At 37.1% G+C, this 15,000-nt stretch overlaps 1 protein-coding gene across 1 annotated transcript in view; it reads left to right on the top strand.

Moving 5' to 3' along the window:
* lrrk1 (leucine-rich repeat kinase 1) overlaps positions 1 to 15,000 on the top strand; it is an 88,897-nt gene that overhangs the window by 57,697 nt on the left and 16,200 nt on the right. Inside the window, exons 27-30 of the mRNA XM_043243149.1 lie at positions 2,917 to 3,114; positions 4,238 to 4,515; positions 9,008 to 9,202; positions 10,181 to 10,332. Coding sequence (XP_043099084.1) covers positions 2,917 to 3,114; positions 4,238 to 4,515; positions 9,008 to 9,202; positions 10,181 to 10,332 — 823 coding nt within the window. The remainder of the gene's footprint in view (positions 1 to 2,916; positions 3,115 to 4,237; positions 4,516 to 9,007; positions 9,203 to 10,180; positions 10,333 to 15,000) is intronic.

The raw sequence follows: 15,000 nt of genomic DNA, 5'->3' as shown, positions 1-15,000 counted from the left end.
GCCGCGACGGTAGCTTGAAATAATACGCAGGAGCCAGAATGCTGCCGAAAGGCGTTTAACATGCTTTTGGGGATCCAGGACACTAAAATAAAGACCGTACGGACATGATTTATGATCCGTTGGCTGACGGACCACCAGGCTTCTGAGATTTCCGCTCAAATTCGACAACTGACTCCTGGAGAACCCGGGTCTGTTACTTCAGACCAGTCTTTTCTGACAGCGCTTCCTCGTCCAATAAATCATGATCGGTGTGTTTGGGTTTTTCACCGTGTTTCTTTTAAAGTAGGTGTTTTATGATGTTTTCACGATATCGTCTCCTGTTCCTAAACAAGCAGGAGATACTGAAACTGAAACTGAACTCTCGCTTCTGGAGTGAGACCTTCAGCGCGTTCGATCGTAGTCTCTTTCCTTGTCTCTCACGCATGTTTACATGTCGTTGTGTGGAAGTTCTTCATTGCAAGTGTCAAGCAGACACAGAGTTGGCTTTAATACAGTGTTGCCTGTTTTTGTTGAAGTGTCTTAGTGTTCTGATGCTAAATGAATCCACGCTTTTGAATGAATCAAGTGAGTCAGTGACTCAGTAACCCTTTCATAGGCCTCATTTACGGTACACTGGAGGTCTTGATGACCAGTTCAGATTTTTTTTTTTTTTTTGATGACATGCTTACCCATATGTGACCCATATCCTTCGTGTGCATTGTATACTGCGCTTGCTGAAAGAAACTAAAAATAGCATATGTGACATTACAAATTAAACTCGGTGTACTATTTATATGTTGACATGGAATACATATAGAAACATTTTTAATGCAATAGTCACATCTGTACATCAAAATAATTATAACTTGAATATGTTTTGAATAAATATATATATATATATATATATATATATATATATATACAAACGTGGACAAAATTGTTGTTTGGTACCCTTTGGTCAATGAAAGAAAAAGTCACAATGGTCACAGAAATAACTGTTATCTGACAAAAGTAATAATAAATAAAAATTCTATAAATGTTAACCAATGAAAGTCAGACATTGTTTTTCAACCATGCTTCAACAGAATTATTTAAAAAATAAACTCACAAACAGGCATGGACAAAAATGATGGTACCCCTAGAAAACACTGAAAATAATGTGACCAAAGGGACATGTTAATTCAAGGTGTGTCCACTAATTAGCATCACAGGTGTCTACAACCTTGTAATCAGCCATTGGGCCTATATATATGGCTCCAGGTAATCACTGTGTTGTTTGGTGATATGGTGTGTACCACACTCGACATGGACCAGAGGAAGCAAAGGAAAGAGTTGTCTCAAGAGATCAGAAAGAAAATTATAGACAAGCATGTTAAAGGTAAAGGCTATAAGACCATCTCCAAGCAACTAGATGTTCCTGTGACTACAGTTGCACATATTATTCAGAAGTTTAAGATCCATGGGACTGTAGCCAACCTCCTGGACGTGGCGCGCAGGAGGAAAATTGATGACAAATCTAAGAGACGGATAATCCGAATGGTAACAAAAGAGCCTAGAAAGACTTTCTAAAGAGATTCAAGGTGAACTTCATGCTCAAGGAACATCAGTGTCAGATCGCACCATCCGTCGTTGTTTGAGCCAAAGTGGACTACATGGGAGACGACCAAAGGAGGACACCATTGTTGAAAAACGAATCATAAAAAGCAAGACTGGAATATGCCAAACTACATGTTGACAAGCCACAAAGCTTCTGGGAGAATGTCCTGTGGACAGATGAGACAAAAATCGAAGTTTTTGCCAAGGCACATCAGCTGTATGTTCACAGACGAAAAAATGAAGCATATCAAGAAAAGAACACTGTCCCTACTGTGAAACATGGAGGAGGCTCTGTTATGTTCTGGGGCTGCTTTGCTGCGCCTGGCACAGGGTGTCTTGAATCTGTGCAGGGTACAATGAAATCTCAAGACTATCAAGGAATTCTAGAGAGAAATGTACTAGCCAGTGTCAGAAAGCTTGGTCTCAGTCGCAGGTCATGGGTCTTGCAACAGGACAATGACCCAAAACACACCGCTAAAAACACCCAAGAATGGCTAAGAGGAAAAAATTGGACTATTGTAAAGTGGCCTTCTATGAGCCCTGACCTCAATCCTATTGAGCATCTTTGGAAGGAGCTGAAACATGCAGTCTGGAAAAGGCACCCTTCAAACCGGACACAACTGGAGCAGTTTGCTCATGAGAGTGGGCCAAAATACCTGCTGAGAGGTGCAGAAGTCTCATTGACAGTTACAGGAAGCGTTTGATTGCAGTGATTGCCTCAAAAGGTTGCGCAACAAAATATTAAGTTAGGGGTACCATCATTTTTGTCCAGGTCTGTTTCATGAGTTTATTTTTTTATAATTCTGTTGAAGCATGGTTGAAAAACAATGTCTGACTTTCATTGGTTAACATTTATAGAATTTTATTTATTATTACTTTTGTCAGATTAAAGTTATTTCTGTGACCATTGTGAGTTTTTCTTTCATTGACCAAAGGGTACCAACAATTTTGTCACGTCTGTATATATATATATATATATATATATACACACATACATATCTACATATATATATATATATATATACACATACATACACATATATACACATATACACATACATACACATATATACACATATACATATACACTTATATACACGTTCTATTTATCTAACATCCTATCATTAAAACACTGTAACATTCTATATATCCACATTAATGTTTTTTTGTGGCGAATTTCAAGTAAGGTTGAATTAACATCCGTACGGTCACTGCTGAAGTAAATAATGTGATGAACTGTCGCAGAGAGACGATACAGAGACCCAATGTGATTGTGTTTGCACTCATTATGGGTAATTATTCCATGACCTGAGGTGAGAGCCTGAATTGCTCTCTTTACAGACACCATGATGAAGCACCTGCAGTCGATGGACGCGGCCCGCAGCTTCTCGGAGTTTCGTCAGGAGGCCAGCATGCTCCACTCCCTGCAGCACCCTTGCATCGTGGCTCTGGTGGGCATCAGCATCCACCCGCTCTGCTTCGCCCTGCAGCTGGCGCCGCTGGGCAGCCTCAACACCATCCTGGAGGAGCGAGCCAAAGGTGAGCCGTCACAGTCAGGATAAAACACTGACACACATCAGGAAAAAAGTATTCAAGTACTTTTAATATTACAGATTAGATAAAAACTATTTATCTATCGTTCTATCTATCTATCTGTCTGTCACTCTATCTATCTATCTATCTATCTCTCTATTTATCTCTGTCTATCTATCGTTCCATCACTCACTCTATCTATCTATCTATCTATCTATCTATCTATCTATCTATCTATCTATCTATCTATCTATCTATCGTTCTATCTATTTATCTATCTATCTATCTATCTATCGTTCTATCTATTGTTCTTTCGCTCTATCGTTCTATTCCTATATCGTTCTATGTTTTATCGCACTATCTATCTATCACTCTATTGCTCGCTCTATCGTTCTGTCATTCTATCGCTCTGTCTAACTGTCTGCCACTTTGTCTCTATCGTTCTTTTGTTCTATCGTTCTATCTATCATTCTATCGCTATATCGCTCTATCGTTCTGTCGCTATATCTATCGTTCTGTCGCTCTATCTATCGTTCTGTCGCTCTATCTATCGTTCTGTCGCTCTATCGGTCTGTCGCTCTATCTATCGTTCTGTCGCTCTATCGTTCTGTCGCTCTATCTATCGTTCTGTCGCTCTATCGGTCTGTCGCTCTATCGGTCTGTCGCTCTATCTATCGTTCTGTCGCTCTATCGTTCTGTCGCTCTATCTATCGTTCTGTCGCTCTATCTATCGTTCTGTCGCTCTATCTATCATTCTGTCGCTCTATCGGTCTATCGCTCTGTTGTTCTATCGCTCTATCATTCTATCTAACTGTCTGCCACTCTATCTATCTCACTGTCTATCTTTCTATCTACCTCTCTATCTGTCTATCTATCTATACACACACATAATAAATGTACACAGTACAAATACGTACATTATGTGTATCTGTAAAGTAAAACTTGTATATTTTCTCATCAGACTTTTTTGTCATGAACATTTCTACTTCTAAATGCATCGGGTCGGCATTATTAATTCTCTAAAAAATCTGTCATCGTTTACTCACCATCCCGTCATAAATGTATAATAAAAGCGGTCTCCTCGGATGTCATGTGATGTGTTTGTACGAGGTTTATTGTCGCTCCTCAGGTTCTCAGTACGTGCCGCTGGGTCACATGCTCACCTTCAAAGTGGCCTATCAGATCGTGACGGGCCTGGCGTATCTGCACAAGAAGAACATCATCTTCTGTGACCTCAAGTCCGACAACATCCTGGTGTGGTCTCTGGAGCTGGAGGAGTCCGTCAACGTCAAGCTGTCCGACTACGGCATCTCGCGCCAGTCCTTCCACGAGGGAGCGCTGGGGGTCGAGGGCACGCCGGGGTACCAGGCCCCCGAGATCCGACCCGGCATCGTCTACGATGAGAAGGTTCGTAACCGGTCTGATGAGCTGGACAGGCTGCCCCAGCAGCTGTAGGGTCACGGCGGAGGTCAAAGTCTGTTTGCTGTCTGAACTCCAGCTGAATTCAGATTCAGAGGGTCCAGTCTTTAAACTCTCTCCGTGCAGGAATTATCCTGTTATGCAAAACTTAGAGGTTCATCAATGATTTAGAACTTCACGGCACAAATAAGGCACATTATTTATTAAAATAATTTATATAAACATCATATTTCTTCTTTTAAAACTCCCAGTGCACTTTATTGTGTCTTATATACTTGCATTTATCCGTTCCACAGTCCCAGTCTGAGTTTGTTGTAGTTTTTTTTAATTATTGAGCTACAGGATACTACTTTACTAGTAAATAATAAATACAGTCCTGATAGTATTTATAAATATTTTAAATATTAAATATTAAGCATTTTTGTTTAGCATTTTATTTTTATATTAGGTTTTTGTTTAGCGTGCAGTTTTGTTTTTTCCATGTATTTTTGTTTTTATTAGCATATATTTGTGTGTGTGTTTATTAGTATTTGTTTTGTTGTTATATTAGCATAATATTATGCACATTTGTATATATATGCCAAAACATGCCTAATTTTAATTTTTTTTTTTAATTAAATTTAAATTCTAATTTTTCAGTTAAATTTTTTTTCACAAAAAAAGTTTTAGTGAAAATTATTTCGCTAAAATTAAGTTTTATTGCACTAAAATGAGATTTTTTTTTATGTATCCAATGTTACTTTAGTATGTTTATATATCATTATATTATTTACCAGTATTTTCATGTAGCTTTTGTGATATTTGTAGTTTATTTTAATTGATTTTTTTGAATTATTTTTCTTTTTTTCTTAATATATTTCTTTTAATTTTAAGTTTTAGTCATTTTAATACTTTAATTCAGTACTAAGACATTTTTTTCCTTAAATATGTATGTTTGTCTAAATAGTAGTCAACATTTGCCACACTTATCTCTGCGGTGTTTTATTGTTCTCATGTAAATAAGTGCATTCTCGTGAGCTGATCGAGATCTCTGTTTGTTTCTCCACGCTGAGGCACCAGTAGAAATCGACAGCATCCGTCAATAGAGCTTAACTTGTTTTGCCCCCAGAACTCTACTCTCATCGGTTAGTTCAGTCCAAGAAACCACATCCAGTAGTGAATCTGAGAGTGTCTGGAGAACACTTCTGACAGGTTTTCTCTGAGACTGCCTGAGGATTTCCCTTCAAAGCCGGATCCAGAGAGGCTTTCAGGTCCGTTCACGAGGCTGATGTGTTTTCCAGCTCGGTTTGCTGAGTTGCGTGGATCACGTCCAGCAGAGCAGAATGAAATCTATGGCCGTGTTTCTAATGGAACTTCTGATCGTGTTTCCACAGCTTTCACGCGGCGTCATGAGAACGACAGATGGTTCAGGTGTTGTAGTTTGTGGGGGCTGTTTATCCTCCAGGCCGAATACTGGACAGAGTAGTTTTAGGTCTTTTTAGGTCCGGATGGGCATATGGAAATCTGCAGAATCTGCAGAAACGTAGTGCTTTCCGGTGGCTAATAAAAATGCACCCCGACTTTTTTTCCATTGCAGAACTCAAGAGCTTGTGATTTTTCACATTTGTGAAAATTGCATTGGCGTTCAAATGATTATGCTGATAATGCATTTCGTAATTGGAGAAACTGTGTAAAATGAATGCTATGTTTGGGCGTTTACTTAACAGGGAAATACAGATTTTTTTTTTTTTAAATGTATTTAATATGCATGCTCGTAGACTTTTTTTTTTTGTTTCGTGGAAGACAAAGTCAGAAAGACAACAGGATTCATTTAGTGACATTTCTCCGAGTCTCCTAAGAGACATTTTAATTAATTAGTGATTGATGGCATTGCTAATCGAATCATTAGTGTAATAACGTTAGATATCTGGACTCAAGAAAGATTGAGAGTAAAGAGTCTCTGTAGATCCTCTGTGTGTTTGAGAGAGAGAGAGAGAGAGAGTGTGTGTGTGTGCGCATGTGAGAAAGACAGAGAGATAGAGAGTGTGTGTGTGTGTGTGTGTGTGAGAGAGAGAGAGAGAGAGAGAATGTGTGTGTGTGTGTGTGAGAGAGAGAGAGAGAGAGAGTGTGTGTGTGTGTGCACATGTGAGAGAAGAGAGAGAGAGGTGTGTGTGTGCACATGTGAGAAAGAGAGAGAGAATGTGTGTGTGTGTGTGTGTGTGTGTGTGTGTGAGAGAGAGAGAGAGAGAGAGAGAGAGAGAGTGTGTGTGTGTGTGTGTGAGAGAGAGAAAGAGAGAGAGAGTGTGTGTGTGCACATGTGAGAAAGAAGGAGAGATAGAGAGAATGTGTGTGTGTATGTGAGAGAGAGAGAGAGAGAGTGTGTGTGTGTGCACATGTGAGAGAGAGAAGGAGAGAGAGAGAGATGTGTGTGTGTGTGTGAGAGAGAGAAAGAGAGAGAGGGTGTGTGTGTGCACATGTGAGAAAGACCGAGAGATAGAGAGAATGTGTGTGTGTGTGTGTTTGAGAGTGTGTGTGAGAGAAAGAGAGAGGGCATGTGTGTGAGAGAGAGAGTGTGTGTGTGTGTGTGTTTGTGTGTGTGTGTGTGTGAGAGAGAGAGAGGGTGTGTGTGTGCGTGTGAGAAAGAGAGAGAGAGAGAATGTGTGTGTGTGTGTGTGTTTGTGTGTGTGAGAGAGAGAGATAGAATGTTTGTGTGTGTTTGAGAGTGTTTGTGTGTGAGAAAGAGAGAGAGGGCATGTGTGTGTGAGAGAGAGAGAATGTGTGCGTGTGTGTGTTTGAGAGTGTGTGTGTGTGTGTGAGAGAGAGAGGGTGTGTGTGTGCGTGTGAGAAAGACCGAGAGATAGAGAGAATGTGTGTGTGTGTTTGAGAGTGTTTGTGTGTGAGAGAGAGAGAGAGAGAGCGCTTGTGTGTGGGAGAGAGAGAAAGTGTTTGTGTGTGTTTAAGAGAGTGTGTGTGTGTCTCAACTACAAACTATTTCCTGTTGTGTCACATGCCTGCTCTGTGATGTCACTGCAGGCTACTGAAAGTGAAGTGAATGTGGAAACGTGCCTCTTTTTTTCCTTTGTGCTGGCGAGGCCGAGAGCCCTGAAAATACAGTCCTGGATTGACACGGCTCTCTCAAAGCACATGTCCATTTATAGAAATGACCTAGAAAGAGGTTTAATAGAAATACGTCTGGTGAATGAAGTACGATCTGCTGCGTCAGAAATCATGACTTCATTCTTCCTTTTGTGAACTCATGCTTTTCCGTCTCTCCTTTCTCCTGGCCTCACGTTTCACCATCGCTGTAAAGTCTGGCCCACATTTTCACTGCTATTTTTTATTTATTTTTTTGGTCAGTATTTTAAATTTATTTAGTAAAAGATAACTTTTAAAACAAGTGGCTGCCGGTACGAATGTAATATTGAGTTAATTGTACTGCTATTAATTATGTTATAATTTCATTAATTAAGATATTATATTGAGGAAAAAAATAAATATTCTTACAAATATTTAAACATTGATAAATGTAGATACATATGCTTAAATAATGCATTTCTAATTTATAATACTAAGTAAACTTGAAACGAACAAACACATTTTTCTTAGCCTTTTTGTTGTACTTTTTCTTAAATAAAAAATTATAATAATAATAAAACATACAAATGTAAAAAACAATTTGCTGTATAAAATGTTTTACTGGGAGAAAAAGATTATTGAAGTCAGATTACTGAAATCAGTTTGGTCTAGGTTTTGTTTTCTGAAAAATGCATGACAATTTGAGTCAGGTTTTTTTCTTAATGCGCTTCATAGTCAAAGTAAAAATAAGATTTTTTTAATTTTTTTTTTTTTTTGCCAATATGCAAATGTGATTTTTTTTTTCTTTAAATTAAAATAATAAATAATATTAATAAAAAAATGAGTTGGGTTTAAAAAAATCAAACTGGGTGTAAAAGTCAGATTATTGAAATCAGCTTGGTCTATAAGATATCAAGTTTAGTTTTCAGAAAAATCCACCGCTCTAAAAAGTGCAGCTGGGGGAAAAAACTTCAAAGGAAAAAAAAATCATCTAATTTTCATGCATTTTCCAGAAGATAAATGCATTTTTTTTATATATATATTATTATTTTTTGATATTTGTATTAGAAAAAAGGACAAAAAATACTAAGCGAGGCAATTATTTTTTGCGTGTTGCAGATTAAATTTTTTTTTTAAAAGTCTTTCTTTTATTTCATTATTATTTCTTCACCGTATCGACAGTATGCTTGACACAACATTACAAAACAACGCGAGCAAGCAACACGAAAGAAGAGAGAACAAAAACAAACAAAACGCATGAATTACAATTTCCACAGCCTTCCAGTGTTGATGTAGGATGGGACGAGACCAGGTGTCGATTATTGTTTGCATTTATCAGATCATGTCACCGAAGTGAAGCTCTGAAGTGGGCTCGTGGAGATCTGGTTTACTTGTGAGTGTCCGGTGACGGCCGTCTGTGTTTCAGGTGGACATGTTCTCGTACGGCATGGTCCTGTACGAGCTGCTGTCGGGCCGCAGGCCGTGCATGGGTCAGCACCAGCTGCAGATCGCCAAGAAGCTGTCGAAAGGGCTCAGGCCGGCGCTGGGCGGCCCGGAGGAGGTCCAGTTCCACTGCCTGCACGCGCTGATGCAGGACTGCTGGGACACCAAACCGGAGAAGGTAAGAAGTTGAACTCAACTTGGTCACTGTTGCTCTTTTCGAGCCTTTCATGGCGGCGCCGAGGTTGCAAACGTATGCATTCGAAGGCGCCTCAATGCGTTTTCAATGCAAAAATGTAAATGTGGCGAAAAATGGGTGTAATGATGTCCGTTAATGAATTGGTTTGTGGCTAAAAGTAAAACCTGTTGCATTTTTTTGTCATTTTTTTAGGTATTGTATTAACTAACAGTGAGCAATGCATTTATTACACTATTTATTAATCTAATGTTAGTGAGAATCGTGTTTGTTCACAGTGCGTTAACTAATGTTAAAAATTTTTAATAATGCATTAGTGAATGCTGAAATGAACACGAACTAAGGTTAATAAATGCTGAACAAGCATTGTTCAATATTAGTTCATGTTAACTAAGCAAAACGTTAACTAACTAAAACTAACTCATGTTGTTAAGCGACGCTAACTAGCGAACCTTATTGTGAAGCGTCACCAATACGAGATATTTACTTAAGAACAGTCAAACCCAATCGGTTTTAAATGGTTTTCTTAAAGCTGTATTTATATTTATGCATAATATATTCTACTGTTGAAAAGACAGGGGTCGGTACAGTTCATAATTATGAGAAATAATGCTTTTTTTCGGGTATAAGATTAAATAAAATGATCAAAAGCGGCAGCGAAGACATTAATAATGGCACAAAAGGTTTCGTTTGAAAGTAAATGCTACGTTTAACTCTTTATTCATCACGCCATCCTTAAAAAAAAAAAGCAGCAAAGCTTTTCGACGCTGATGCTAATTTCAATTCAGCAATTTAGAGCGATTTCTGAAGGGCGCGCGACACCGATGCTGAGAAGTCGGGAATAAGCGACGCTTTAACAGATAGCCAGCTATTTTAACTTGTATTAATGTTTCACGTTCTCGTTGGAGCACTGATGAAAGCGTTGGAGCTTCGTGACGCTGTGGTGTCGCCCGCTGTCTGCAGCGTCCTCTGGCCTCTCCTCTGGTGAGACGGATGCAGGACCCCAGCTTCGCTTGTCTCCGGTACCTGCTGCCCTGCCACGAGCACAGCCAGCTCTTCTTGTCTCCGCTGCAGGGACACAACGCCGTCTTCTGGGATGGAGACAAAGACGACAGGTGCGCTTCTGAGACGCTTGCGTTTTCGGTAGAATATCAGGTAGTGTGTGACGGTCGCGCGTTTTTTTTTTTTTTAGCTTTAGTCGTTGATTCGATCCGGTCAAAGGTTATTAAACGCGTTTGATTATTTTCAGCCGATTCTAGAAAGCGTTTGTTTCCGTTTGTTTGGGAGGGTTAGCGTTAATTGCAGTTACAAATGAAGAAAAAAAAAGTAATGTAATCCGAGTACATAACAGATTACTTTTTCGGATTACTTTAGGTTACACAGGTAAATAAAACTAGCCTACTTGGATATTGCTTTTTGATTTTATTTACATATGACTAAGATTTTAAACTATTACAAAATTGTCTTATTACGCCGTTTAGAAAGCATATTACTTAGAAATGTCTGCGCAGTGGCTAAAGCTTTATATTCACGCCAATATTTTCTTTGAAACATGCAAATAATAATAATAAATGGTTTATATGCAATTTTAACAAATGTAATCTTGACAGCATTCTCCCTTTTTAACTTTTTAAGTGACTAAGCTGAATACGTTTTTTTTTTTTTTACGTAACAAAGGTGGTTTGTATTGATTTTAACGGAGCAGGTCAAATAACGACAACACTGTACACACAAATAATGTTTATAAATTATAAAGCGTTAACAATATGATGCATTAAAAGTCAAATTGCTGAAGTCGAATCGGTTTTAAATAGTTTCCCGGGGTAAAAGATCAAAAACGATAGTCTCATAAAGCAACAAAGCTTTATTTATATTTATATAAAATATATACTACTGTGCAAAAGACTGGGGTCAGTACAATTTCTTTTATTTGTATTTTTTTTTTTTTTTTTTTTTTTTGAGTATAATATGTATTAAAATTATTAAAAGTGACTGAGAATGCATTTATAATGTAAAAGGTTTCAATACTATTTTAAATTAGATTTTATTTTTTAATTTTCAGTTTTCCTCAAAATCCTTAAAATGTGATTTAAAAAAATAGTAAAAATAAAACAAAATTAAGAATAAAAAATAGTAAAAATAAATAAAACAAAATTATTACGAAAAATGTCATTCTTAATAATTTAGTTTTATTTATTTTTACTATTTTTTAATCACATTTTAAGGAAACATTTTCGTGCAACTAAGTCAAATCATTTCTTCCCCATCCATTTCAGCTTAATTGCAGTAAAAAAATAAAAAAAACACTAATTTTAAAGGTTTTGGTTTTAGTTAACGACAACAGCACCGATGCATGTGATACACTTTTGCCGGTGACTCCTTTAAAATGCTGTCTATGTAGGCAGCTCGCTAGGTTTTGGAGCACAGCCCGAGACGTTGCGTTAATGAGGCCGAAAGGCCAAAGAAAATGAAGTATCTGAAAGCACCAGGTTTGCACTTTCCAGAAAGCCTCCTCCTCTGCCGGTACAAGCCCCACACCAGCACGTAATCACCCCTTTCACTCCACTTCCCTCCTTTTAAACGCTCTCCCGTTTTTCTATTTACCGCCGATTGCTCCCCTTCAGACCTCGGGCTCACTCATATAAACACCCTCATTAAAATCATTCAGGAATCTCATTTTTCCAGCTTCCCTTGATGCTCTCAAGCCTCCCCTCACAAAAAGACGTCTCTCTTTAATATTCATGAGCACGTATATAAGAGCTCATTATTATGCACCGTGGCTGATAAATAGCCCGTGATCTACAGCCAGGCTCATCTGATCTCTCATCCTACAAGACTTTATCTCACGGCGCAGGTGTTTGTAATTACCAGCGATGCTCGTCGCCCTCTTAATGTCTGATAATACGTCAGCACCAGCAGCACAATGAATGCTTTGTGTCTCGTGACTCCTACCTAGTGCCCTAATTTGACCGTGAGTGCTACTAAAGCCAGTTCAGTTTGAGACCAGAAAGGAGCAGCTGGAAACATCTGGGAATTTTACAGTTGTGACTTCCAAGCCATAGGAATCCAGTTATTATGTAGTGTACATTGTATACAGTACAATTATTATATTGTGTAATGTATGTTCTTCGTTATAGACATTACTGGTGTTTTTAAAGTTTAAAAAAAAAATATATATATATATATATATATATATATATATATATATATATATATATATATATATATATATATATATATATATTTTTTTTTTTTTTTTGCATATTAGGTTCCACAAAAATTTCCACAAAAAAACAGCTATTTTCACTAAAGACACAATATTATTGTATTAACTGTATTTTTATATCTGTAAATTCATATTCATTAATCATATTCATTTTATTTATTTTTTATATATATATATATATATATATATATATATATATATATATATATATATAGTTGTTGTTTTTATGTAAATTTCAGTTAACGAAGACAAATATTAGTGCCATATTTAAATAATAGTTAATTAATATTGTGAATTAGCCTTTAAATGTTTGTTTTTGTGTGTTTGTTGTTTTTCTGTATTTTTATTTTCCTTTTTATTTTAGTACGTCAGTTTTTATTTCAGCCAACGCTTCCAGTTCTTGTCATTTTTCTTTTTTTTCTTTTTAACATAATACATGCTTTTTATTATATTTTATTAGGTAGAAATGAGCGTTTGTGGGTGTTCATGTAGAAAGAAAACATTTTCCCGCGATCACAGCCATCTGCAGCGACCATAAAAACCGACTGCTAAAAAGAAAGGAATCCTGCTAGAACCCGCTTTAAGATGGTTTTAGCTGGTTTCATCCTCTTTGTGAAGCCACCTGGCCAAAAAAAACGCCTAAAAACGACCAGCCTTGCAGACTAAACCAATGTTTTTCAGCTCTTCACTGGTTTAAATTGGTTCCTATGCTGTCCGAGCGGTGTTTACCTGAAAAGTGCCCCTCTAAAACCAGCTAAAAGGCTTTCTAACCAGTCTAAGAGGGAAAAAAGCCATTCAGACCGGTTCAAGCGGTTTTCTTTTCAGCGGGGAATCGAATAAGACGTCAAATAATTGGCACAAAGCAGGCAGTAGAAGCTCGCGGTGGGATTTGCGATCTAATGGCCCTCTTGATCATCCCATGGCCTACCAGCAATATCCTGTAAATTATATTTTAAGTACATTAGCGTGAGCCCTGCCCAAATCACTTTATCACCGCCGTCTTTATTTGTCCGAGTTTGACGTCGCCAATTAGATTATTGCGGCTTCATAAGCAAAAAGGGAAAAAACCGAAAGCGCAATAAACGGCTTACTGGGGTGTTTGGATGAGGAGCGTCCGTGGAGCGTTTGTGACGGAGCGAATCATTTGGGTTCTGTCACGGCGCACCGTCAGATAAATGACTCCGCTGATCCCGTAATGAATCACCGTTCGGCAAATGAATTAGCAGAATATATAAACCTACAAACCGGCCCCACACTGCTCATGCTGAACAGCGCTGGGTATAATAAATGTATAGATTCGAGACTCGTCATAAATCACGCGCCGCTCTGAAATCGTTGGGGTTTGTAGCTCACGCCAGGAGCCAGAGGACTCGTGTGCATGTGAAAGATCGATTTTAGTTTTATATTTTAATTGCATTTTTGTCATTTTATTTATTTTATTATTTTATAGTTCACAATGATGCATTAAATTGATCAAAAGGTGCAGTAAAGACGATTTTAATTGTATTTTTTGTCATTTAATGTCATTTTTATTTTCTACTTTGTAATTTTAGTGCTTTAACAAACGTTTTTTCACTTATTTGTAAAATAAAAGTAGCGTTTCTAATTTTATTTTAAGTTTTTAAATCACTCACATTTTCTTCACATTAGTTTATCAATATTTCGGTTTATTTTATTATATTTTTCTTTTTTTATCTCAGTCTTTCAAGTCAAATATTTATATTACTTCAGCTTTTGACTTGCCATTTTTCATTTATTTTTATTTAGGTTTTTAATCTAACCCTTAGGGGAAAAAATGCATATTTTATTCACATTAGTTTTTTATTAATATTTAGGTTTATTTTCTTTATCAGTTTAGTTCAGTATTCAAGCCAGTGTTTTTCTTTTTGTTTGTTTTTTTTATGCTTTTTTTTATTTTAAGTCTGATATTTATATTAATTCAGTTTTAATTAGTTAATTGTCTATCTAGTTTCTGTTTGCTTATTTTCGTTTAGTTTTTACATCTAATATTTATATTATTTCATATTTTTTGTTTTATTTGCAGTCAACAATAATAACTACAAGAAAACCACCGCTCAAATTGTCTAAATTATTATTAATTTTTATTATTTCCAGCTAGGTTTGTAATTTTAGTGCTTTGACTAAAATTTCAGTTAAAAATTTCAGTCAGTTAATTGACTCGACAATATTTATTTTCGAGTTTCTAACATTCACCGAAAACTGTAAAACTGATATTTTAACTTAAACTTCATTTCAGATTTATTTTCTGTTTACAAAAGTGTTTTTGTTGTTTGACTTATTATAAGAACCTAGAAAAAACAGTAATATAGATTTGTATTTCATAACATTTTGTGTGTGTGTGTGTGTGTGTGTGTGTGTGTGTGTGTCTGTGTCTGTCTGTGTGTCTGTCTGTGTGTCTGTCTGTGTGTGTGTGTCTGTGTGTGTGTGTGTGTCTGTGTGTGTGTGTCTGTCTGTGTGTGTCTGTGTGTGTGTGTCTGTGTGTGTCTGTCTGTCTGTCTGTGTGTGTGTGTGTGTGTGTGTGTCTGTCTGTCTGTCT

This window comes from Puntigrus tetrazona, chromosome 7 (assembly GCF_018831695.1).
Source record: "Puntigrus tetrazona isolate hp1 chromosome 7, ASM1883169v1, whole genome shotgun sequence".
Classification (NCBI taxonomy): domain Eukaryota; kingdom Metazoa; phylum Chordata; class Actinopteri; order Cypriniformes; family Cyprinidae; genus Puntigrus; species Puntigrus tetrazona.
Note: the sequence above shows the minus strand (reverse complement) of the source record. Positions and strands in the feature narration are given on the sequence as shown.